Source organism: Herpailurus yagouaroundi, unplaced genomic scaffold, assembly GCF_014898765.1.
Source record: "Herpailurus yagouaroundi ecotype Mexico unplaced genomic scaffold, PumYag 59, whole genome shotgun sequence".
Taxonomy (NCBI): domain Eukaryota; kingdom Metazoa; phylum Chordata; class Mammalia; order Carnivora; family Felidae; genus Herpailurus; species Herpailurus yagouaroundi.
This window is the reverse complement of record NW_024412384.1, coordinates 6,882-33,427: the sequence shown is the minus strand read 5'-3', so window position 1 is coordinate 33,427 and position 26,546 is coordinate 6,882. Positions and strand designations below refer to the sequence as shown.

The window sequence follows — 26,546 nt, the reverse complement described above, 5'->3', positions numbered from 1 at the left end:
CCCCCGTTCATGCTCTGTCTCTCTCTGTCCCAAAAATAAATAAACGTTGAAAAAAAAAAATTAAAAAAAAAAAAAAATTAAAAAAAATGTTTAAGTGTTTTCATTTGTGTAGAAAGAAGATTACATACCCACTCCACATATGCTTTCATATGCACAGAATCTTTTTAGAAGATACAAATGAAATGGGAATATAAGTTCCTCTAGGAAAAGGAATAGGAACCCAAATATAGGGAAGAAAGGAAACTTCAATTTTACTGTATTTCTTCTTGGTCCTATCTAGCAAGTTAGCGCATGAGTAGTAAAAAAAATAAAAATAAAAAAATAAGTAAATACATAGTCATTTTAAAAAGTGCACACACAAAGGTTCACCTCATAGTGACACAAACCACAAATTGGATACTCTAGTTACAAAAGAAACTTAAGTTACCTCAATTCATAATGAAGCAATTAATGTTACAGCCTTGAGAATCAGACATAGGCTTAAATTAGAAAATCTGAAATCAGAATGCATCCATATCTTTTGTACTAGCGGCCATTACATTATTTAGACCCACAAAACAAATGAAGTTTTAACAATCACCTACTTAGACTTCTACTGAACAACTAGAACGATTAGGATTTTAAGTGTTCTGATAAGATACCCCTACTGATAAGATAAATGTTAAATCTATAACATTCTGATACCTATTTTATAATGCTGACTTACCAGGTGGTTGGTCTTGACTTGGGTTTAACTTGGGTTCACTTCCCAAGTGTGAATCTGATTTGGGTTTCAGGTTCAAAGCAGGAAAGAATTTCATCATGAGATCTGACGTAGGAGGAGGGCTTGTGCTCCTACTGGATTTCCTCAAGTCTTCTCCCTTCTTGACTGGTGCGACCTTCCTTTTTATTGCTTTGTCTGGTACACATATTTCACTCTTATTAGGGTAGGCTGTCTGAGGAGTCCCATTAGTGACCTCTGTCCCAAGAACAGCATCATGTTTAAATGAATTCTCTTCAAGGTCAGTCCAAGTTCTTTCATCGTCAAAGTCAATTTTACTCATACTTACAGATGAGGGTCTTCTTGAGGACTCAGAAACTTTGTTTTTCAAGCTTTCTATTATGACAGACTCATCACTACTGTAATCTTTATCGGACAAATCTAAATCAACATCTCTCCTTTGATCTTCTTGCATCCCAGTGTCCCTAAAAGGCCCCTTACCATCACAGACCTGTGGACGGTCTTCTCTGCTGCTGAAACCCCTCTCTTTATCGTCAGTTGATGGTTTTATGGTAACATCAAGTTGTTCCTCAGAGTCGGTGCTACTGTCACTGTCCATGGCACCTTCGTCATCACCTACATTCCACCGAGTCTGATTTTCAGAAGTGCTAGTTTGGAATGCTTTCCTACTGACTTTACAAGACTGTTCCCTATGTGCTTCAGGTGAGGACACTGAATCAGTCTGTTTGGGTGCGACCTCGCACTCACACACATTATCAGGTTCAGGACAGTCTGGAGCCTCATTGTGGTTACACTGAAGAATGGGATCCAGTGTCACCATCTTCTCCTGCTGTACGGCTTTGACAGGGGTGGAAGACAGCCGGTGCCCTTTGCAGACCTGCTGGTCCCTCTCTAAGATTTTCAGTACAAATGAAGAATTACTGGAAAATGATATTTCATCAGCAGCTTGCTCCAAAAACAAAAATTCATCTAACTCCAAATTTTCCTTTTCCTTTTCTCGTTCCCACTTTTCTAACTTTTTCTGAAGAGAAATGTCAAGAGAAGATTCTGACTTTTTCAAGGTCTCATTTATTGGGCTCTTAGAAGCCATGCAGCTGACCAGCCCTGCTGAAAGAGGAAGTCTGTCTCTACCTGGTGTCTTATTCCAGACTTTGCAACCAACATCACAAGGTTTTGCACACTCGGGCATTTCTCTACTATTAGATTCAACTTTTTTTTCTAATTTGATCTGGTCTCTAAATTGCCCATCACATTTCTTCCCTGCCAGTATTTTCAATCCTGATGGAGAAAGACTTTTCCTGTTGTTACCCTTAAGCACTTTTGGCTTCTGACTAAGTGTGACAAAACCACTGCTGGCCCTAGCTTTATTGTTCTTTTTAACAGGAGGGTTCTCTGTACACAGTTCTTTGTTTATTAGAGCAGTTTTCCGCTGGAATTGCTGTCTATCCATTTTAAACACAGGCTGGTCCTCTGAAATGCTCTGATTAGGCACTAGTTTACTTTCTCTCCCTTTCTGAGACTTAGATTTAGCATTAGTAAATCTAGCTAAACCTTCTCCTCGTTTCAAGAATGGTTGTTTTGGCTTTGCTTTGATTGGCAATGATCCTTCTGCTTCCTAAAATAAAGAATATTTGAATTAATTCTGGTATATCCAAGTTATCTCAATGTTCTTTTTAAAGCAAATTATAAATAAATCTCTAAAGCCTCATCTAACTTAATCAAGATAGTGGCGATGCCTACCCTTAGATGTTTTCGTTTCAGTTCTTGTTCTTCCAGTCGAATTTGTTCTTCTAAGTAGTCTTCAAATGTCTGTTTCCTCTCTCTGATAGCAACTTTAATAGGCCTAATCATAAAAATAAAGTTATTTAGCATGCAAGTCAAGATGTGGTGAATATCTGCCTCAGTGTGCCTGACAGAGATACCTCTGATTACACTGAGAACTAACCGTTTTCAAAGTCACAGACCCCGTATGAGAATCCAAAGAAAGCTATAATCCTACCCCATCTCCCAAAATACAGAAAAATACAACACTCTACACGATTGGGAAAAAAAAAAAAAAAAAACCTTCTGAAGTTCATTTTTTGCCTATAGATTACATAACTTTAAAATATACTTTGAGGAGCGCCTGGGTGGCTCAGTCATTGAGCATCCAACTTCAGCTCAGGTCATGATCCCATGGTTCGTGAGTTTGAGCCCTGCGTCGGGTTCTATGTTGACAGCTCAGAGCCTGGAGCCTGCTTTGGATTCTGTATCTCTCTCTGCCCTCTCCCACTCACAGTCTGTCTCTCAAAAATGCATTAAAAATTTCATTAAAAAAATAACTAAGAATAAAATATATTTTGAAAATACTTCATCAAATAAGCACTTTAAGAAAGATCCTTGAGGGGCGCCTGGGTGGCGCAGTCAGTTAGGTGTCCGACTTCAGCCAGGTCACGATCTCGCGGTCCGTGAGTTCGAGCCCCGCGTCGGGCTCTGGGCTGATGGCTCAGAGCCTGGAGCCTGTTTCCGATTCTGTGTCTCCCTCTCTCTCTGCCCCTCCCCCGTTCATGCTCTGCCTTTCTCTGTCCCAAAAATAAATAAACGTTGAAAAAAAAAAAAATTAAAAAAAAGAAAGATCCTTGACAGGGGCGTCTGGGTGCCTCAGTTGGTTAAGTGCCAACTTCAGCTCAGGTAATGATCTCACAGCTTGTGAGTTCAAGCCCTGTGTCAGGCTCTGTGCTGACAGCTCAGAGCCTGAAGCCTGCTTCGGATTCTGTCTCCCTCTCTCTGCCCTTCCCCTGTTCACACTCTGTCTCTTAAAAATAAATAAACGTTAAAAAAAATTTAAAAACAAGATCCTTGACAATGTAATAGAGCAATAATCAGAAGTAATTTGCCCATCCATAACATCTATTAAAATATGTCAAGTATTTAAGAAAATAAGAAACAATCTCAATATTGATAGTTTATATTTGTCATAAGATTTTTAAATTCTGTAACTAAGCTTACCCAATTATAATTTATAAGTGACACCAAATGTGAGACTCAATATTAATTTGTTTTTGTCTTTGCCAAAATAGGATTTACCTAACTATTTGAGAGAAGATTAATTTTATCCAGATTTCTTCTCTTTGGTGAAAAAAGTTTGCTCAATTCTTCCAAAACAATGCAAAGCTATCTGAACTGACAGGTCTCCCCGACCACTGTCTGTTGCTGACAATATGTGGTAAGTTGTAACTTCAACATTATACTTAAAAGCATATTCAAGCAAAAACAAGAAAACCATGGGTCTTTTTTAAAAAGAAAGTGCTCTACCATAATAGCTGGCTATTACATTAAACTGTCACACTTCTTATTCCTTTCAATATGGATGATACCTTTCTTCAATATTAGCCACTTCTGAAGAATCACCAATTTTTTTTACATTCACATCTTTCCCTTCCTGAATAGGTTCGGCCACTTTCTCCCAACATGGTGAAACACCTTCTCCTAGGATAAAAATTAGGAACAATTTAGTTCCAAAAAATAAAGAATAACATCTTAAAACCTGAGAATTTTACAAGTTACTATGCTAAAGTAATATTTATCAAAAGTAATATATGCCAAAGATTTTAGAACCCTCAAGGATTTCTTTATTATGACTTCTTTATAGGACTTTTTAATATGATTTCTTTAATAGGAGATAAACTACAAAACCCTATTTAAAACATGACACTGTTCACAAGGTAAATATTATGGGCTTTTCTAAATTAAAAAAGACTAGGATCACCTGAGTGGCTCAGTCGGTTAAGCATCAGGCTCTTGATTTCGGCTCAGGTCAAGAATTCATGGTTTGTGGGGATCAAGCCCCACTTCCAGCTCCACACTGACAGCATGGAGCCTGTTTGGGGTTCTCTCTCTCCCTTTCCTGCGCAGGCGCTCACTCTCTCTCTCAAAATAAATAAATAAAGTTTTAAAAAATTAATTCATTAAAAAAGACTAAAAAGAGAACTGTAACAACTGAATGTAACAGATGAACTTGACTGTTCCTGGTTTTTTTAAAAAAACACATATTTGGGACAATAGGGGGAATTCTAAAATGAATTTAAATATTAAGGAATAGTATTAGAGAATACTATCTATACAGAAGAATATCATAATTTTTACTTGATGTGTGCTGACATATTTGAAGTGATGTAACATAATGCCTGCATATTACTTGCAATGAAATGACTGAGCAAGTTACATTTAAATGTAGGCAGAAATACAGATGTATAGATATACATACACACATAGAAAAATATGTAGACAAAGTAAATACAGCAAAATATTAACTGCTGAATCAAGGTCTATTATTAATCATTGCAGTAGTCTTTCAACTTTTCTGGATGTTTGAAATTTTCCAAAATAAAAAGGTAAGAGAGTATACTGCTTAAAAAAATTTTTAAAGGCATGTGACCTTTCCATATTCTAAATCAGAAATAAAATATTATGCACAAAGGTGCCCAATCCTAACTAGTAAGGGTAGACACCTTTTGTCATATTTTCTGCACTTTTTTAGAACTTTCTCCAAAGAACATATTCATGAAAACACCATCAAAATTGAAAATAAAATTCAAATTAAAAATACTGGAAACAACTCAGCCCTACTGCAAAGAACATTAAATACTGATATATTATTTGATGACCAGCATGATGACAACCATTAAAATTATGGTTATGAAACTATGAAATTTACCATTATGTTTGAGTAGGAAAAGAACACATTATTTTCCATCTTGGCTGGGAAAAGAACACAATTATACAATATTTTACAGTTACGAAATGTTAAAAAAAAAAAAAAAAGTGGAAGGGGGAATGGGGCACAGAAACAGCATTTAAAAAAAGGAAAAAAAAGACCAGAAGAAACTACACCAGAAATGCCACAAGACCTCCCTGAGTTTAGACCATCAGATGCTGCCAGTACTCTGGCAAAAACATGTTGAGCGCGAGGAATACAGAGGTACAGTGAGGGCAAACCGAGTGTCTGGGAGTGGACGGAATTTCTCTTCTGAATAATAACTGCCACCACCAACCTATTTCTCACATTTCCCATCTTCGATCATGTGTCCCTCCACTACCACACATACTACGTAACCTCAAACTATTTCTAAGCTCTCAGAGAAAAATAGTACATACAGAACCCACCATCCCCCTTTTTGAAGACCCCATGCTACCTTGAGAGCTTTGAAATCAGCATGAGTATTGCGATTGTTCTCAGAAAGTCACAAAATTCTGTGTCCAGTTCTGTGTCCAATCCAGGCTCAATGGTTATGCAACATGTAGGGGCTCATAATTAAAGCCACAGGCACGGGAGACAGGGGAAAAAAATGCAGAAAGGACTTTTCTTGTCTTAGCACAGCTTGGTAACACTGCTAGCTAAGTACAAAAGAGAGAAATAGAAGTAACTCACCTATAGGATAGTCATGGTTTTCTTCCTTCAAATCATTGTTTTTCACAAGTGCTTCTTGATATTGTGCCTCACAAAACAAAGTGAGAGGAGCACCAGTGTTTGCAGTTAAGACAAAATCTGGATGAGTAGTTCTACAGAAGTTGTTTTGTTCATCAGATAAAATGTTGGAAGTGTGTGTTTTTTCTTGGGTTTGATTCTGGTAGACATGTGACGGTAGGAAGGGCGAGGTTTTCTCTACAGTGGTTGAATTTCCTGGAGATCTATACTTCTGGCTCTGACCATCAGGCAGTAGGGTTAAACCTTGCAATTAAAAAAAAATAGTTGAAAAAGAAAAAAAAATTATCAAAACTAATGACTTCCTAGAACATTTTCGCTTCTACCTGTTAGTGATCCCTACCTACCAGGTTTTCTCCAAAGTGATAAAAGTATTTTTTCCTCCTTATATTAGGAAACTCTATTTAACAAAACGATGAAATTTAGAAGTGCAAAATGACCGCTGCATAATTTGAATCAAGGGTATGTTTATACGACAATTGATGTGCAGTGTAGACCTGGCACAGCTGCAACACAGCCTGCTTCTGGAAGGCACCATTCATCTTCCATCTGTGAGCACTGCTGGAATTCTCAACTCTGCAGCCCCACAACAAACACAGAGAGCACCAATGCCAATAGCTGTAAATGATCTGAAGAGTTCCCTAAAGACAAATAAGCTCCCTAAAGACACCCGGGGTGCCTGCGTGGCTCAGTTGGTTGAGCATCCACCTTTGGCCCAGGTCATGATCTCATGAATTCAAGCCCCACATCAGGCTCCGTGCTGACAGCTCAGAGCCTGGAGCCTGCTTCAGATTCTGTGTCTCCCTCTCTCTCTACCCCTCCCCTGCTTGGACTCTGTGTCTCTCCCTCAAAAAAAAGTAAAAAACATTGAAAAAATGTAAAATGTTAAAAAAAAAAAAAAAAGTGAAGGGGCACCAGTTGGCTCAGTCAGTGGGGCATGTGACTTTTGGTCTCAGGGTTGTGAATTTGAGCCCCAAGTTGGGTGTAGAGATTACTTAAAAATAAAATCTTAAAAAAAAAAAAAAAAAAAAAAACCAGAAGGGGCACCCAAGTAGCTCAGTCAGCTGAGCATCCAACTCTTGATTTCAGCTCAGGTCAGGATTTGAGGGTTTGTGCATTCCAGCCCCAAGTTGGGCTCTGTGCTGACCACATGGAGCCTGCTTGGGATTCTCTCTCGCTCTCTCTATCCCTCCCCTGCTCACACACTCTCTCTCTTTCTCCCTCTCTCTCAAAATAAATATTTAAAAATATATAAATCGAAGAAGAGAAGACACAATGTGAAGGGTTTTATAAGAGCCATGCCACCCATCTCTCAAACCCTCTGCCTCATCCCAGATCACAAATAAAACTGGAAATGAGGTAGGTCTTCATAGACTATCAGGCTCAAACTCCTTTCTTTTATAGAACAATACTCTCTCCATCCAAAGATTTTTTTAAGTTTATTTATTTTGAGAAAGAGAGCATGAGTTGGGGAGGGGCAGAGAGAAAGGAAGAGAGAGAGAATCCTAAGTAGGCTCTGCGCTGTCAGTGGAGAGACCAATGCGGGGCTTGAACCCATAAACCATGAGATCATGACCTGAGCCAAAATCGAAAGCCAGACTCAAATGACTGAGCCACCCAGCATCCCCAAATGTTTTTGACTTACAGTCACCTCACTTCAGACTGAAGATGTCTTTGATAAAAGTGCAATACCCCAAAGAAGCAGTTCTCAAAGTGTGGTCTGTAAACCCCTGAAGGTCTCTAAGATTCTTTCAGTGCATCCACAAAGTCAAATCTATTTTCATAAGATACTAAGATAGTATTTGTCTTTTTCACTTCATGCACTAAAGGTGCAAGAGCAAAACAGAAACTCGTGGTACCTTCACTGAAAAGCAGGACAGCAAAACAGTGGCACCAAACTGTGCTAGCAGTCACTGTATTAGTCACCACAAAAAACAAACAAACAAACAAAAAACAGGGGCGCCTGGGTAGCTGAGTCAGTTGAGCGTCTGACTCTTGATTTTGGCTCAAGCCATAATCCCAGGGTCGTGGGATCGAGCCCCACATCAGGCTCCATGCTGGGTGTAGAGCCTGCTTAGGATTCTCTCTCTCCCTCTGCCCATCTCCCCTGCTGGTGCTCTCTCTCTCGCGCGCGCGCTCTCTCTCTCTCTCTCCCTAAAAACAAACAAACAGTTTTATTTAAGAATGTCCTAGATAGGGGCGCCTGGGTGGTTCAGCTGGTTGAGTATCCAACTCTTGGTTTGGCTCAGGTCAAGATCTCACGGTTGTGAGATGAAGCCCCATGTTGGGCTCCATGCTGAATGTGGAGCCTGCTTGGGATTCTGTCCCTCCTCAGCGCACTCTCTCTCTCAAAAAAATAAAATAAAAAGGTCCTAAAGTTGCAAGAATCATTAATTTTTAAGCTGAATTTGAACTGTTGAGTTCAAGTGTCATTTCAACATTCTATAGGACAAAACAAAAAGCGTGCATAAATCACTTCTACTGCAAACCAAGACATAGCTTGGTTTGAGATGTAAGCTTGACTAGGCACTTCTCTCAAAGAACATCATTTTTACTTGAAAGAATAAATGACAAAACTATGATGATTTAAACCTTCGTACTTGGCAGACAGTTTCTCAAAAATTAAACAAGCGAGCCAGTCACTTCAAAAAAAATGACTACAGTATTTAATAGTAAAACTTGAAGTCTCTAGTAAAAATTAGAATTTATTAAACAAACCTACCACCATGAGCTTGACAGCTTCATAATACTTCAAGACTTAAAAAAAAAAAAAAAAGAAGACTTAAAAAAATTTTTTTAATGTTTATTTTTGAGAGAGAGGGAGAGCACAAGTTGGGCAGGGGCAGAGGGAGAGACAGAGGGAGACAGAGGATCCCAAGCACCTCAGCGCTGACAGCAGAGAGCCCCATGCAGGCACTGACTCAAGAACTGGGAGACTATGACCTGAGCCTAAGTCAGACACTCAACCAACTGAGCGACCCAGGCAGCACCCTGTTACTTCAAGACTTTTATGATGAGCTCTGTAGTGGTATTAATGGATATAATTTTTTGATATTATATGATAAAATACACTTAAGTATATTTTAAAGACCTACATAACTCAGTGAACCACTACCTTGCAAATAACCAATGCACAATTTTACTAAATCATGCATGATAAAAGAGCCATTCAAAATGCCAAGATATTCCAATATATTTCATGTAATAGAGTATAAAAAAGTTCATTAATATAGTTTCAGACTCCATACTTTGAATTATCACTAAGAAACAGCCAATTGTTAGGTTTGGGTGCAATATCAAAGAAATAACTACAATTATTTGAAAAGGCTATTACAGTACTCTTCTTTCCCTCTTCCAAGTAAACATCCATGTGAGGCCGAATTTTTTTTCACATGCTTCAATCAAAACAACATAACTTAAGAGAATGAATGCAGGGGCGCCTGGGTGGCGCAGCCGGTTAAGCGTCCGACTTCAGCCAGGTCACGATCTCGCGGTCTGTGAGTTCGAGCCCCGCGTCAGGCTCTGGGCTGATGGCTCGGAGCCTGGAGCCTGTTTCAGATTCTGTGTCTCCCTCTCTCTCTGCCCCTCCCCCGTTCATGCTCTGTCTCTCTCTGTCCCAAAAATAAATAAACGTTGAAAAAAAAGAGAATGAATGCAGAAGCAGATAGGACAATCAGCTGAGCTCTTTTAAACCAGAAGTTAAAAGAGATGTTCAAAAATATAAAACTATGCCATTCTTCTAATTTTTTAGAAAAACCTCTTCATTAAGTTACTTATGATAACATGTAACTGCTTTTTATTTTAATGAATTAGTTTTTTAATTTCTCCAATTTAATTTCTGATAGTTAAATATCAACAGCCATAGCCCATAGAACAAATACTCTGGAGTCCTCATTAATTTAAGAGTATTCAGTGGTCCTGAGACCAAACAGTGTTAAAAATCACTGTCCTAAAAGCAATGTGCCATAATTGAAAGGCGCTAGCTTTTATATCAACAATGTTGAAACTGCTTCCTTATTGCTCTACCGTAGTGCTATTTCTACCTTAAAAAGTATCACAGGCTGTTATTGAAATGATCTGGATTATCCTCTTATGTATTCCATAAAGAAACCCTGACCCATTCAACTATTTCAAGACACACACCATGTTCTCTACATTTACTAAGATAAACGTCCTAATCCCTAAACCACTCTTCATTTGATACATTTCTCATCACTACCACTACTACTATTCCCTGAATTCCATCCAGCTACTTTGCACATTCATCTGCCAATGTCTTTTATTCTTCGTATTCTCAATGCCCAGTGCAACCTCTGAACAGAACAGGCACTTTTGTGAATCAGCACTGTGTCTCTGGGAAGGTGCCATCAAGAAGCAAACACATGTTCCAGATCACTATTTCTCAAACTAAGGGATACAATCCATTAGTAATTTTATCATCAGAATCATGACTGGTACTTTTTTCAATGAATGAGATTAGGACAAAATAAATAGAAAACATCCTTACAACATGCCAGGCACACCAATAAAGACTGATTTATGAAATTTCTTTGAAATTGTGAGTCACGATTTTAAATGTTTTTGTTATAATGTGGTATGGTGAAACATCTCTCAAAACCACTGCTAGAGGGGCGCCTGGGTGGCGCAGTCGGTTAAGCGTCCGACTTCAGCCAGGTCACGATCTCGCGGTCTGTGAGTTCGAGCCCCGCGTCAGGCTCTGGGCTGATGGCTCAGAGCCTGGAGCCTGTTTCCGATTCTGTGTCTCCTTCTCTCTCTGCCCCTCCCCCGTTCATGCTCTGTCTCTCTCTGTCCCAAAAATAAATAAACGTTGAAAAAAAAAAAATTTTTTTTTTAAAAATTAAAAAAAAAAAAAAACACTGCTAGAGATCAAATTTACACAGGTTTACAGTCCCCTGATAAGCATATCATGTTTTCTGTTAATTGATCTAGTATACAACAAAAGATGTGTCATCTGCCACCATAGAAAATATTTTTGGTATGGTTCCTCTGCTAACCAGAGTAGCCTCTACACATATTTTACCATTATGACCCTGAGGAGTTTTTCATTCTTTTTTTTTTTTTTTTTTTTTTTTTTTTTTGAGAGAAAGAATCCCAAGTAGGCTCTGCTTTATCAATACAGAGCCTAATGCAGGGCTCGATCCCACAAACCACAAGATCATGACCTGAGCGGAGACAAGAGCCAGACACTTAACTGACTGAGCCACCCAGACACCCTACGGAGTTTTTCATTCTTCAGGCAAGGGTTGTAAGCCAGTAGCCCTAGGCCAAATTTGGCTCTACATCTTTTATTCTGCTAGGTCTTTTTAAAATTTTATAGGGACGCCTGGGTGGCTCAATCAATTAAGCATCTGACTTTGGCTCAGGCCACCATTTCACAGTTTCTGAGTTCGAGCCCAACACAGGGCTCTCTGATGTCAGCACAGAACCCACTTTGGATCCTCTGTCCCTCTCTCTCTCTCTCTCTCTGCCTTTCCCCCTCTCCCCACTCATCTGCTCTCTCACTCCCTCTCTCTAAAATAAATAAACATTAAAAAAAATCTTTAGGGGCACCTGGGTGGCTCAGTCAGTTAAGCGTCCGACTTCAGGCTCAGGTCATGATTTCACGGTTCATGGGTTCAAACTCCGCGTCGGGCTCTGTGCTGACAACTCAGAGCCTGGAGCCTGCTTTGGATTCTGTGTCTCCCTCTCTCTCTCTGCCCCTCCCTCGCTCATGCTCTGTCTCTCAAAAATAAGTAAATGTTAAAAAAAAATTAAAAATCTTCAAACTTTCATTTTATAAATAAATATGACTGCCGTTAAGCAGGGCACACATGCTCCAGAATGGCCCAGCTCCCACCTGTCCCAATCATATACCACCACCACCATTTCATAGTTATCTGCAAGGCCCCTAAAGAAACTGGGGTTCACCACATATGAGAGTAATGGTAGAAAAAACCTGTCAAACAACTAAAGGTGAGAAATGTCACTGTTCACTGTTGAGCTGACTGAAGGCTCTGTGTAAGCACAAAGTACCTGGGAGTGGTTGGTGCCCAGACACAGTAGTGAGCAGCTTCTCTTGTTCTTCCAGAAGTCTCTGTAGTTGCTCGAAATGCTGCCTCCTCAGCTGTTCCTGCTTCTTCTGTTGTACTTCTTTCAGCTTTTTAAACATAAAACTTGATTAAACTAACTGTACATTTCTTTAGGGATCTTTGCTCCTTACATTTATCTTAACCCCTCTCATCTCCCTTTTCGTATCATCTCTAATACAGAGTTTCGAAGAGTGATCCCTAAGTAACTACACCTGCCACCCAAACTCTAAAATCCTATTTTTTATGAAGGAAACATAGAAACAGAAAAAGTCATTTGAATCTGTAGATTCTTACAATACGATAGGTATCAGTACATTTATGATCAACTTTTCCCCTTTAATATCTAATCAGCCATTTCCAATTCAGTTTTTACCAAACGAAGCAGAAACTTAAAAGACATTGTTATCTCGAGTGTTGTATGTTACATATCAAACCTGTGTTAATGTTTCACATTAGATAAAAGGCAAAATTTGGTATTTTGAGGATTTCCCAGGAAAGGGGAAGAAAACTTTTCATCAACAGAAACTTGCAATAATGCAAATACATTAGGCCAAATTCTGTTGTACCTGTTCAAGCTTTTTAAAAAGTGGGTCTTTATAAGGCACTTCTTTGCATTCACTTGAAAGATCTGAGACAATGTCATTTTTGTTATCTTCCCAGTGTCCAGGAGCACCCTGACATGCCACTATTTGTGGTTCCTCTTTAGTTAAAGGAAACACTGCATGTGTTTCAGACTTATTTGATTGTAGTTTATAAGGGCTGTTAGAGTCCAACTTCTGTTCTTCATGAAGTGAATCTTCTTCACTTATAAAGGTGAAGCTATCTGAAAAATGCGTGGCTTTAACAGGAAAGCTGGTAGAAATGTTCACACTTGCTCGCTGCTCTTCATCTGCTTCCAAAATAGGAAATCCACGATTTAATATGACCCCAGCCCGAGAAGGATTGGTCATCCACTGGGTTAGGAAGCTCTGCCCACTGTTTAACTCTGAAGAGGCTGGCATCACGAACATTTTAGTCCAACGACACTATTATATTTAAATAATATACAAGCTGGAACTGCTATTAATTTCCAATGCCTGTAGAAAGAAGATGCCAACAAAAAACATCGGTTAAAGCTGTTCTACCCAAACCGCGAACCAGCACAAAAATCTACTGGATATTTCAAATTCAAAAGACTTAATCAGCAAAGCAACTGGGCAAGAAGTTACGTGGTTTTTTTTTTTTTTTTTTAAGTCTTAAAAATATCCAAATTGAGTGAATCAAAAACCTAAGTTCCTTGCTGACAGAATCAGCATATAGATGTTATTTAAGGCCTTGACACTGGGCGAGATCACTAAGTGACTGAGGGTACAAAAAAGAGAAAATGTAGAAAGTAGTGTCCTGGAGACCAAGTGAAAAAAGTGTTTCAAGGAAGAAAGAGATGTGTTAAATGCTGTTAACAGACGAAGGGTGAGAACTGAGAACTGATCTTGGAATTGAGCAACGTAAAGGTCATGATAACTTCAATGAGAGCAGCTGGAAGGGAGAGGGACGCTGCCAAAGCTTAAATGGAGGAAATACATGAAAGAATGAGAAATTAAGGACAGCTAACTCTTCCCAGGAGTTCTGTTATAAAGGGAAGGAAATAAATGGAATGGTGGCTGTACAGGGAAGCATGGTGAAGAATGATTTTTTAAGACAGGAGAAATAAAAGCAGGTCTGTAGGCTAATGAGGATGGACAGAGGAGAGAATTAGTATAGCCATATCTCTGAAGTGAGGGGTGAGAAAATCTAGTACCAAAGCGAAATGACGTTTCACATTATTTTTCAGACACAATTCTAGATTTTAACTTTATCAATATAATACAAAAGGAAATGAAAAATGGCAATTTGGAGGCATACATGTATTTATTTAGCTTTGTACCTAGTGTCTGGGAAAAAAAGATACAAGCAGAAAAAGAAATATAGACGCACAAACATTACAATATGCTCATACTCACTCAAGTGGAACAGAAATTAAAACAGTAATGACATACCAGTTTTCACATACCAGGTTGGCAAAAACTAAAAAACTGATAAACCCCAGTGTGGAAAAGAAATCTTCCATAAAGCGTCATTTGGGAATGTAAACTGGTAAAACCTTTTGAAGGGCAATTTGACACTATCTACCCAAATCGTAAACGCACAGAAACTCTGACTTAGCAATTTCACATCTAGGCATTGTGTGCTATATTGGCACAAGTTCACGTTTGTAACAAACCGAGATTAACTTAAATGTCTATCAAGAGGGGACCGACTAATTATGGCTTTTATATTATGCAACTGAACAGAACAAGCGAGGCCAGGTACTGACTGATATGGCCGTCTTGGAATATCCAAGACACATTGTTAAGTTGACAAAGGCAAAGTGCAGAGCAGTGTGCAAGAGATAAAGACAGGAAAGCAAGGTTACCTGGACCTGTGCTGCCCATTCTGGTAGCCACTATTTGGCACTTGAAAGTACTCAATATGACTGACGAACTGAAAGACAGATGGTGTCACTTTATCAAAACCGGATTTAATGGAATTTTAAATCAAGTGACTGTTTCCCTTGTTGCTTTACTGCCCTCAACGACCTACGCTGAAAATACTTGTCCTCCATCTTCTGAAGCACAATCCTGAAACAGCGTCATGAGTCGAGTTGTTAAAACTCCTCGGTGCATTAGGTACAAATGCTGTGAATCACCAGTGTGTACAACTGTCCAAATAGAAGACAAAACGACTGCTCGCAAACTACTCAATAAGCAAAGACCAAAGTGGCGGTGTGATTTTTACCACTTTTGAGAACCACAGCTACTGAAACATTAAAAAAAGAGAGAGAGAAAGAAAAAAAGGAACTGTTGCTACAGACAACACAGATGAGTAATGTTGAGTCCAACTCTCAACAAATTCACACCTGTATGTTCCCATTTAATATGAAGTTCAAGAACAGGCAAAATAAATGTATAGGTACAGAAGTCAGACTCATGGTTATCTAGGAAGCTGGGGGTTGGCATCATTGACTGAGAAGCGGCTTCTGCCTTTGGGGACGATAGGGATTCTTATTATCTTTAACTAGGGGGGATTACTCTGGTGTATACATTTGGGTAGTACATTTAAGATTAGGGAAGATTGCTTAATATCTGCTATTCCTGAATAATTCTTGAAAATCTGTTCTAAGCGAAGTAATTCTAATTATTTTTGAGATGACGCCTTTTGAAAAAGGACCAACATTTCATCAAAACCAGCCAGGTAATCTTTGTTAAACTGAAGTGACTTTAGCAGGAAACTTCTGAAATCCGAATTTAGAGACACAAGCTACAAGGTTATTCTGTAACATTGAAAACTAGAGAAGTTCCCTACTAGACTGACAAGTCCAAGTCCCCTTGTGCTGCAGCATTCAAGGCATCTGCGTCTTCCCACGCTTAACACCTCTGTTCCTTCATTTCAACTTCATGACTATGATCTTCAAAGTATATTTACTGTCAGCATGAATAAAAATAGTTTCACTTCATCTGCTATTTATTGCTGGGAAGGCCTTGCTAAAGGGAACATATATATGTCTACAAAGGGTTAGTATGTGGACTAGGATTTTCTAGACATTAACATGTGTTTGAAACAAATGGACAGCCTTGCAACCTCCAAAGACTGCTATGTAAACGTTAAAGCAGTCTGGGGGGATACATTTTCTGCATTCTGAGGGGAAAAGTGGATACAAACAGTTAACTCAAAGCCATCCTCAGACCGTATAACTAGTTGGTTAGGGAGGTGATTTAACAGTCTCCCAAATACAAGTCCTCGAACGCCACGAATGCACAGCAAAGCTTTGAAAGACAAGGACAACTAGGGTGATGACGGGCCTACGTAAGGACAGAAAGCAAACCAACTTTACACTTTCTCGAACCCACTGCGTCCCCCGCGCCTCTGAACAGCTGTTTGAAGTAAAGCCCAAACCACAGGCGGTGAGAGTCCCTGAAAAGAAGGCTCCCCACAAAAACAGCGTTAAGCTGGGACGGCCACAGAAGTGTTGGCCACCGTCGCACGGCCGGCGAGCGTCCCGCTCGCTTGGCGCCCAGCTGAGCCAGCGCTGAGGCCGGAGCAGATCCCTCCCACGCACCGCCAGCACTCTTAGGCGCAGGGCGACAAACACACTAGCTCCCCCGCTCCTCTGCCCACACATTACCGCTCCGCAGCCCTCTGGCCTCTCAGTCCACTCAAACCACAGCGAAAATCGCCACCGCATTTATGAATGAGCCGCCACAACCAGCACCTCCGGCCGGAGCCCCGCCCCCAGGCCCGGCTCCGCCCCTGATCCGAGGGCTCCTGGGAAATGTAGTTTCCACCGGCCCCCTCGGCGCTTGCGCGGGGGCACCGGAGAAACCCATGTAAACTACCACTCCCGGCGGTCTCTCAGGGACGGACGTTACCTAGGGTCTCACCGGGAGGCGCCTTCCGCCTGGGCCGCGGGGCTAGCGGCTGGAGTAGGCGGGCGGCTGAGCGGGAGGGGAAAAAAAAAAAAAAAAGTTCTTAAAAATTTTTTTTTCAACGTTTATTTATTTTTGGGACAGAGAGAGACAGAGCATGAACGGGGGAGGAGCAGAGAGAGAGAGGGAGACACAGAATCGGAAACAGGCTCCAGGCTCTGAGCCATCAGCCCAGAGCCTGATGCGGGGCTCGAACTCTCGGACCGCGAGATCGTGACCTGGCTGAAGTCGGACGCTTAACCGACTGCGCCACCCAGGCGCCCCCCAAAAAAAACCGTTCTTAAAGAGAACTTCCGGGACAGAGCTAGCCCGCCCCCAACCCCAGTCCAGCCTTGGAAACTAGGGATAGCGCCTTAACGAGAAGTCGATCGCCGTGTTCAGAGAAAAGCTGGGAACCTAGAGATTCAGAGCTAACAACCTACAGACCAGTGCTTTTCGAGGTGATGGGCGCGGGGGAGGTGCTTTTTGTTTAATGTCCGTCTATTTTGTTTTCCGATTTGGCTGGGTGTGACAGTGCTCACAAGGCACTCACCAGACCAAGGTAAACGGGTGAGAATTCACTCCAAAAATAGTCATCACTCATCATTTCTCGTACAGCTAATACATGGTTTGGCTGTGCGTGGCCATTAGATGTTAAAACTCTTTATTTTAAACACTGAAAGTGCAAAATTCAGAAAATGTTTTCCTTACTGCCACCACAGAGGGTTGTGTAGGTAGAGAACAATGCGGTGCAACTTACCGTAGCCTACACTACCTGGGCTTCAGGTCTGTTTAATTAAACACCAGTAAGCCAAGTGAAATTTGTAAAAAAAAAAAAAAAAAAAAGTCAAATAAAGTGCCATTTATAACAACCAGTGTAATCACTGAAATAAACTACCACTGGTTAAAGATAATTAAAAAAACACTTTCGCAGAAATTTGCCCCCCAAAATTGTTTTGCTTCCACCCTCAAAAATAGACTTTCCCTAAAGCAAGGTTTTGGATTTGCTTTTTTTCTTTTTTTCATTATGGATGAAACCAAATCCCAAGACTTCCAAGATCACAAAACTATTTAAGATGCCTTGTGAGGATCCAAACTCTCATCTTCATTTATAACAGTCCTTTGGCTTGAAAAAGCATGCCCAAAGGTTCGTTATTTCTCTTAAAATGTTGTGTGTCTTTTAAGATAGTCACAATATCCTCTAATTTTGTGCCTGTATTTTATTGCTATATTTTTATTCCAATGTGGTATGTAGTATAATATTGCTTGTTGGTTGAATAAAAATAAGACTGTTACCACACTAAAGTCTTAATCGGTTGTTAAATTAAGGTTCTAATACCTAAATGTTCATCTATAGCCCAGGCAATTCTCAAAACTGCCCACTAAGCGTGAAGTGTCCTCAGAATCCATCACAAGGTGGGAGGGGTAGAGGGGAGAAACTTCCAACTTCTATTGTGCCACACAGTGAAAGATTCACCCTCATCAGCTATCTTGTTGCATCTTCAGTATTGATGTGGAGAGAAATTAGGCTAAGAGCTCCCATCCAGGGGGTTCAACCACAAATTATGCATTCTGATACCATCCTTTATGCCATCATAAGAGGAGGCGGACACTATAATAAAATGATTAAGAGCCCATGCTTTGAAATCAGGCATTCCTGGGATCAGATCCTACCTTGAGGACTTACAAGGTGCTTTGTAGTCTTCAGTACTGCACCGTTGAGAAACTCAGTCTTCTCATCTGCAAAATGGGGATGATAACAATGCCTACCTCACAGAATCATCAAGAAGATTAATTTAAAACGTTATATAAAAACAGCATAACATCTTGTCAAATTTAATGAGCAGGAGGTGTTTGCACTTTTTAAGAAACCATTTTTTGAGGTATGATTGACATACAAAAAGCTATACATATTTAATGTATATAACTTGATGAGTTTTGGAAGTAAGTATTCACCCATAAAACTATCACCAAAATCTGTACCATAAACATGTCCATCAAAGTGCTTCCATCCTTGTCATGATTTCAACTCGATGAACTCACTTTGTTTGCCAGGCCCAGCTCTCCAGGTCATGTCAAACGGTTTTGTAAAATACAAATTGATACCATGATATTCTCAAGTTATTGGGAATAATATTTTAACACAGCTGATCTGGCTATGAAAGATGTTCAGAGAGTTGAAAATTCTTCATTGCTGGGCTAGTAATAGTAGTAACTTCTCTGTCAAGAGAGGATAGAATTCCAGGCCTGATCAAGGGGTGATCCCCAGGCTGGAATCATCCAGGCTAGAAAGGATGACTGTAGCAGGTTAGAGGTAATACTGAAGAGATTCAAGTAGTTTCCAGGCAAAAGCAAGAAAACCCACAGCCCACTTCACCTATGGGAAAGAGAGGGAATTCCTTACCAGTTCCCAAACTCGGATTTCTGGAATTTTATTGCAGTAAAGAAGTTTCCATCAACCATGTTGGATGCCAAAAGAACAGCTTTTTAAAAAACTTTGTTATTTTAATAAAGATAAAACTATTGCTGGTGCACTGGATTACAACAAAAGATTATGGAAACCTGTGAGTCTAAGTAACAAAGGGATTATCACATCTACTACATTCTAGAATGCCTGAGCCATAATGTTGAATACACAGGAAAGGGGAATAGTAGCCTGAATCATTGCTATAATCACAGCAGAGCAATACTATGATACTTGTCACGCCTATATTTTTATTTTACCCTCTTCTTGAAAATAACAATAATTAAGGTTTTTATTTAATTGTCTGATGGTTTTCAAAGCATTCTACAGGCTTTTATTGCACATTTTTTTGTATTTGAGAGAGAGAGCATGCGAGCTGGGGAGGGGCAGAGAGGGAGACGGGGGATCCAAGGGGGGCTCTGTGCTGACAGCAGACAGCCCGATGTGGGGCTCAAATTCATGAACCTTGAGATCACAACCTGAGCCAAAGTCAGATGCTTAACCAACTGAGCCACCAGGTGCCCCTACACATTTTTAAACTAGCACATTTACTTTCCACAAATATGAAAAGTACCAGTGATTTGCATATCCTAAAAATTACATGAACTACAATAGGCAGGGCTATCCAAAAACTTCCACATGTGTTCCATTGCCCATTCCTTAAAATATTGAGTAGTTCCTATGTGTCAGGCATAGGAACTTCTTCTTTGACTATTTAGTAGAATTCACCAGTGAAGCCAGCTGATTCTGGGCTGCTTTTCTTTGTTGGGTGGTTTTTGATTACTCAATATCTATTCAGATTTTCTACTTCTTCCTGAGCAAGTGGTGGTAGTTAAGATGTTCTAGGAGTTTCTCCATTTTATCTAGGTTATCTAATTTGTTGATGTACAATTGTTTGCAGATTCTCTTATAAACCTATTTCTATAAGGTCAGTAATAATGTCCCCATTTACATTTCTGATTTTAGTAATTTAAGCTCCCTCTTTTTTCTTTGTCAGTCTAAAATTTTGTCAGTTTTGTTGATCTTTTCAAAAACCAACTTTTTATTTCATTAATTCTATTTTTCTATTCACCATTTCATATACCTCTGTCCTGATCATTATTATTTCCTTCTGCTGACCTTGGGTTTAATTTGTTCTTTTTTTTTTTTTTTCTAGTTCTTTTAGGTGTAATTTAGGTTGTTAGCTTGGGATCTCCCTGCTTTTTTCATATAGGCATTTACAGCAACAAATTTCTTCTGAACACTTTCACCACATCCCATGAGTTTTAGTATGATGTGTTTTTGTTTTAATTCATCTCAAAGTATTTTCGAATTACCCTTGTGATTTCCTCTTTGACCCACAGGTTAAGTGTGTTTTGTTCGATTTCCACATATTTGCTATTCTTCCATTTTTTTTTTTTTTCTGTTACTAATTTCTAGCTTCATTCCACTGAAGTCAGAGAAAGTACTTTGTATGATTTCAGTTATTTAAATTTACCAAAAATTGCTTTGTAGCTTTACACATGGTCTATCCTAGTTTTGTGTTCTTTTAAAAGAATATGTATTATGCACTTATTGTATGAAGTATTTTATATTTGTCTTTTTTAATTTTTTTATGTTTATTTATTTTTCACAGAGAAGGAGAGACAGAGCATGAGCAGGGGAAGGGTAGAGAGAGAGAGGGAGACACAGAATTGGAAGCAGGCTCCAGGCTCTGAGCTGTCAGCACAGAACCCAACGCGGGGCTCAAACCCACGAACCACGAGATCATGACCTGAGCCGAAGTTGGACGCTCAACCGACTGAGCCACCCAGACGCCCCTGTATATTTGTCCTTTAGGTCTTATTGGTTTATAGTGTCTATTTCTTCATTAATCTTCTTTCTAGTTATATCAAATACTGAAATTGGGTATTGAAGTCTTCAACTATTATTTTAGAACTATCTTATTTCCCCCCTTCAATTCATCAGTGTTTGCTTCAGATATTTTGGGGCTCTGTTGTTAGAAATGTATATATTTATAAATGTTCTATTTTTTAATGTATTGACTCATTTATTAATATATAATGTCCTTTGTTTCTTATAACAATTTTTTAATGTTTATTTATATTTGAGAAAGGGAGGGGCAGAGAGAGGGAGACTCAGAATCTGAAGCAGGCTCCAGGCTCTGAGCTGTCAACACAGAGCCCGATGCAGGGCTCAAACTCACAAGCCATGAGATCATGACCCAAGCCAAAGTCAGACACTTAACCGACTGAGACACCCAGGCTTCCCTCTTGTAACCAGTTTTGACTTACATTTATTTTTTTCCCCAGAAATTCTAAAAGGTTTATTTTGTGTCTGATGCTGGATGGTGGAGCGCAATGGTCAAGAAAGAATTCTTAAGATGTTTTATGGTGCAGGGGTGCCTGGGTGGCTCAGTCCGTTGAGCATCTGACTCTTGATTTCAGCTCAGGTCACGATCCCAGGGTCATGGGATCAGGCCCTGCGTCCAGCTCCATGCTTAGCATGGAGCCTGCATAAGATTCTCTCTCTTCTTTTGCCCCTGTCCCCCAATAGTGTGCTTTCTCTCTCTCTCAAATAATAGTAGTAATAATAATAATAATAATAATAATAATAATAAAGATGTTTTACAGTGCAAAAAGGTGTTTTTATTATAGCATGGGGACAGAAACTGTGGGCAGAAAGATCTCCATTGTGATTGTGAGGAGTGACTGATTATATGCGTTTTCTATCCTATGGAGGGGAAGGTGACATTAGGGCTCCAGGAAATATAGGTTCCTGGAGATCTGACTGTGTTTTTCTTTGGGCACCAGGGTGGCTCAGTCAGTTAAGTGTCTGACTCTTGATCTCAGTTCAGGTTTTGATCTAAGGGTTTTGAGTTAATGCCCTGCATTGGGCTCCACGCAGGGCATGAAACCTATTTTAAAAAGAAAAAAAAGGGGCTCCTGGGTGGCTCAGTCAGTTAAGTGTCCGACTATGGCTCAGGTCTTGATCTCCCAGTTCATGAGTTCAAGCTCCATGTAGGGCTGTGTGCTGACAGCTTATAGCCTGGAGCCTGCTTTGGATTCTGTCTCTCTCTCTGCCCCTTCCCCACGCCCACTCTCTCTCTCTCAAAAATAAACAGTGGGGCGCCTGGGTGGCGCAGTCGGTTAAGCGTCCGACTTCAGCCAGGTCACGATCTCGCGGTCCGTGAGTTCGAGCCCCGCGTCGGGCTCTGGGCTGATGGCTCAGAGCCTGGAGCCTGTTTCCGATTCTGTGTCTCCCTCTCTCTCTGCCCCTCCCCCGTTCATGCTCTGTCTCTCTCTGTCCCAAAAATAAATAAACGTTGAAAAAAAAAAATTTAAAAAATAAAAATAAACAGTGAAAAAAATTAAAGGAAAAAGACTTTTTCTTGTAAATCATTAAGATTTACAAACTATAGTGGAGTTTCACATTCTGCATGACTGCAATCTTGACCAATTGACCATTTGTTTCTCCCCTTCCTTTGTTCTTAAGCAGTCACCAGTGCTTGAGGAATTGTTACAAATATCCGCCTTAAGGAGGAGGGGGGTTGTGGGGAGTCAGTTTGCATTTTGCTCTCAGCTTGCCTTTTGCTCTCATCAGCATTAGGCAGCCTAAAGATCAGCCAGAAATAGAAACTTATGGTGTTCTTAAGTCTTTTCTGAGCATGAGTCCTGGGCATGTGTGAGCTTTCTAGATGCACCTGTGTACACAGCTTTTCAAAGCCCTTATTCCTCTAGGAAATCTCATTCCTGGCTGTTCCTCTCATGCTTTTCCTCCCAGGCCTTCAGCCTGTCTGTACTTTGTACTAACTGTTTGTTGGGATTTGTTGTCCCATGCAGCAAGTTTGCTCACTTGCCTTTCAGTGTTTTGGAGGTGAGTGCCCGAAGTAGCTATTTATCTGCCCTGAGAAAGTCTGAGTTAGGGGAAACAAAGGCAAGCCCATTGTATCAGTCCTTCACGGAACCCCCAGACAGGTCAAAACAGACAAACATAATTCCTTAGGACAAAGTCTGCTCTGCTCTGCTCCCTCCAGAACCAGATTATCTACACTGGGAATGAGGGCTGGCAAAGGGAGCGGAACGGGTTAAAACATGTAAGAACCTCCTACCTTGTTTCCTCCGCCTTTCTCCTGGTTACACATCTGCTTGTTTGCTGTCAACTTTTGACTATTGTCTGGGTTAAGATAAGGTGGTTTCTGAGTTTTCGTCTGGGTTTTTAAAATGTTCTTGGGGAGGGATGGACCCTGGGACTCCCTACTATACCAGTTTTGCTTAATGTCACCTAAGCTGATTCATATGCCACTCTGTAAGGTAATGATGGGGCGCCTGGGTGGTTCAGTCAGTTAAGCATCTGACTGTTGGTTTTGGCTCAGATCACGATCTCAGTTTGTGAGATCCAGCCTCTTGTTGGGCTCTGTGCTGACAGCATGGAGCCTGCTTGGGATTCTCTCTCTGCCCCTCCCCTGTGCACACAAGTATGGATGTGCACTCTCTCTGTCTCTCTCTCTCTCTCTCTCAAAATAAAGAAACATTACAAAAGACAAAGGAAATGGAAGTCCCAGTAAAGTACCTTGTTGGCAATCCCGAGTAATAAATAGTAGAGTCTGGATTCAAACCCACACCCTCTCTACATCTTTTCTATTCTCATTTAATTCAGTAGCTGGTGAATTTTATTGTTTTCCTATTATTTTACCCCCTACTCGATGAATCTCAGCCCCCACTTCTCCGGAATGGCAGGTATATATTTATACCTACGTGAGAACACTACCACAAGCTTCAAACTCAGGAAGTCCTAAACTAAGTTTCATTATCTTACCCTTTTGCTCCTCCAATCTCACACCCTCCCGAAATTTGCTTCTCTTCTGTTCCCAGTAATTACTCTCACTTCTCAGTTAAATGGCAGCACCAACCACCCACTTTCACCAAACTGCAACTTTGGAGTTACCCTCACTGCCAAATCCTGACCAAAAAATGAAACTGAAAAAACGCGGAACCCTCAATCCGATCCAGGAAGAGAAACCCTACCCGAGCCCAACGCCTCACTCCTGGGCGACCGCCCGCAATCTTCAGGCTAGGAGCCCTAGGTCCTCGGGGGCGCGGCCTTGGGAGGCAGCCAAGGGCGGGCTTCCGGCAGCGTTCTCACTGGCTGGGCTTGGCTGCCGCACCCCGGTTCAGCGCCGGAGCCTGGAGCCGGGAAGCCGGAATCCGGAAACAATCCCGGCAGGAGCGCTGGTAGCCGGAAACGGCGGCTGCGGGGACGTCGGGAGCCGGGAGCACCAGGAGCCGGGGGCGTGCAGAGTGGGCGGGATTCCCTGGCAGGTGCGTTGGCGCCCCTGGGTGGCCGACCCGGCCCGGCGCAGGCCCGCCGCCCTCCGGGTGGTCCTGTAGTCTAGGCCTGAAGGTGGTCGTGTCGACGCCGCGGCTGACCGTGGTTTCGCAGCCCTGGCTACTGCGGCGCGCTCCCCCCGGGGCCGGGGGGGAGGGGTTGGAGTATTCTCGTGCGAGTCGCCGGCCCAGGTGACAGGACACAGGTGGGGCCGCCACGAGGAGCTGGCCCTCAGAGCGGGGGGTCTCTGGACGCGTCCCGGCTCGGCTGGGGGGGGGGGGGGGGGGAGGGGATGAACAGATCGCAGTAGAACTCAACGTTTCTTGTTCCCAGTATGCAGACAGCCTTTCTTCTTCAAGTTAGGTATCAAAGGAAACTTTTCATAAAAATACAGTATTTTGGTGAATAAGCAGGGAATGTAATCCGACTTCATAATTAGGAACACCGTGATAGAAGTATTTAATGTTTATGTTGAAGATCAAAGTTGAAAACTTGGAAATCCGTTAAATACTTCCTGCAGGGAATGCAGAATGACTCATCCAGAGGACTGAGTAGGTAGACGTCAGCTTCTAGAATAACAAGGCTTTGCTGAGTGTTCAACCTTTCGATTCTGGATTGCAAAATGACAATAAACATAAAAATATTTAAAGTGCAGTATTGTGAAAAAGGAGGATTCACTCTCAATATGTGTGTGTTGTGGATTTTTAAGGTACATTTGACTTGACCGTTTATGCAGTAAACATTTATTACGTTCTGTCTGTGTGCTTAGAGATATAATATTCCATGGGAATAGAAGCAGTACCAAAGTAGGTGGTCTTTGCTTTTTAGGGGTTTATTAGTCCCACTAGGGGAGTGTGGTATTGATGCAGTGTGGGTCCAAATATGCAAATAATTAGAAATAGAAGGCTTTTCTATAATCCTAGGCTTTAAGTGATGCATGAAAGACTTTTTAGTAAGCAGACATTTATTGAATGCCTACTGTGTACCAAAAGTGAGCTAGATTCTAGGGATATAAAGATAAACAAGGCACAGCCCCTCAAATAGCATTGCTCCTCGTAGAGAAATTGATGAGTGGAGAACAGCCAATGATTATCCACAGATGTGTGATGAAAGCTGTCAGGCTGTAGGGTTGTTGAGAGGGCCAGAGCAGGGCAGCAAATCAGAGGGAGAAGGGTTCCAGAAAGAGCTACTGTCTAGGGAGATACTGAGGCTTTCAAAGAGGAAGAAATGCCCATTTGTAAAGACACGAAAATGCAAGGCAGTAAGCCTCTTGCTTCCAACTGCACCACTGGTTTTTGGGTAGAGTAGCTGGGATTTGGGAGGAGTTGCTCAGGAAATTGCTCAGTTGCTGGGGATGTATGCTCTAGTCCTGTGTCCCTAACACAGGGCCTGATGGATGGAAGACACTCAGAGATCTCATATGTATGTAGTAGGCCCGGGTAAAAATATGCAGAGATGCTGACTGTTGTTTAGGAAAAGCTTGGAAAGCAGGGAGAGACTGGAGGCACATGTCTCTTGGGAGAGCTGCTAGCCAGGAGAGGCCACATACTGCAGAGAGACACCACATACAATCTGTAGGAAGACAGAAGTCAAGGCCTGATTTGAGATTGCATAGAACTTAGAGTCTGTTTCTCTACCTCCTGTGTGGCCCCAGCTGCTAAGAATGGGCCAGAGTTTGATAAAATGTTTGTTTAGGGGTGCCTGGGTGGCTCAGTCGGTAGAGCGTCCAACTTTGGCTCAGGTCATGATCTCACAGTGTGTGAGTTCCCTTCGGGCTCTGTGCTGGCAGCTCAGAGCCTGGAGCCTGCTTCGAATTCTGTGTCTCCCTCTCTTTCTGCTCCTCCCCCACTCATGCTCTGTCTCTCTCTCTCTCTCTCTCTCTCTCTCTCTCTCTCAAAAATACATAAACATTAAAAAAAATTTTTTAATGTTTGTTTATACTTTGATTTCACAAAATTGTGAATGTACTTAATGCCACTGAGCTGTCCGCTTAAGAATGGTTAAAATGGTAAATTTTATGTTAGGTCCATTTTACACCAAA

At 41.1% G+C, this 26,546-nt stretch overlaps 1 protein-coding gene across 7 annotated transcripts in view; it reads right to left on the bottom strand.

Annotated features, from left to right (window-relative positions):
• Nucleotides 1-18,461, bottom strand: part of CPAP (centrosome assembly and centriole elongation protein) — a 56,388-nt gene extending 37,927 nt beyond the window's left edge. For 5 of the 7 annotated variants that reach the window (XM_040455524.1, XM_040455546.1, XM_040455551.1 and 2 more), the window contains exons 1-8: nt 16,455-16,566; nt 14,706-14,910; nt 12,841-13,350; nt 12,219-12,342; nt 6,132-6,431; nt 4,078-4,189; nt 2,462-2,564; nt 707-2,336 (exon numbers count right to left, since the gene is read on the bottom strand). In XM_040455524.1, the coding sequence (XP_040311458.1) occupies nt 707-2,336; nt 2,462-2,564; nt 4,078-4,189; nt 6,132-6,431; nt 12,219-12,342; nt 12,841-13,284 (2,713 nt within the window). In that variant the 5' untranslated portion in view covers nt 13,285-13,350; nt 14,706-14,910; nt 16,455-16,566. Of the gene's footprint in view, nt 1-706; nt 2,337-2,461; nt 2,565-4,077; nt 4,190-6,131; nt 6,432-12,218; nt 12,343-12,840; nt 13,351-14,705; nt 14,911-16,454; nt 16,567-18,408 lie in introns of those variants that run through there. The other 2 variants (XM_040455537.1, XM_040455533.1) reach the window with 2 other exon arrangements.
• Between the last annotated feature and the right edge of the window lie 8,085 nt (nt 18,462-26,546).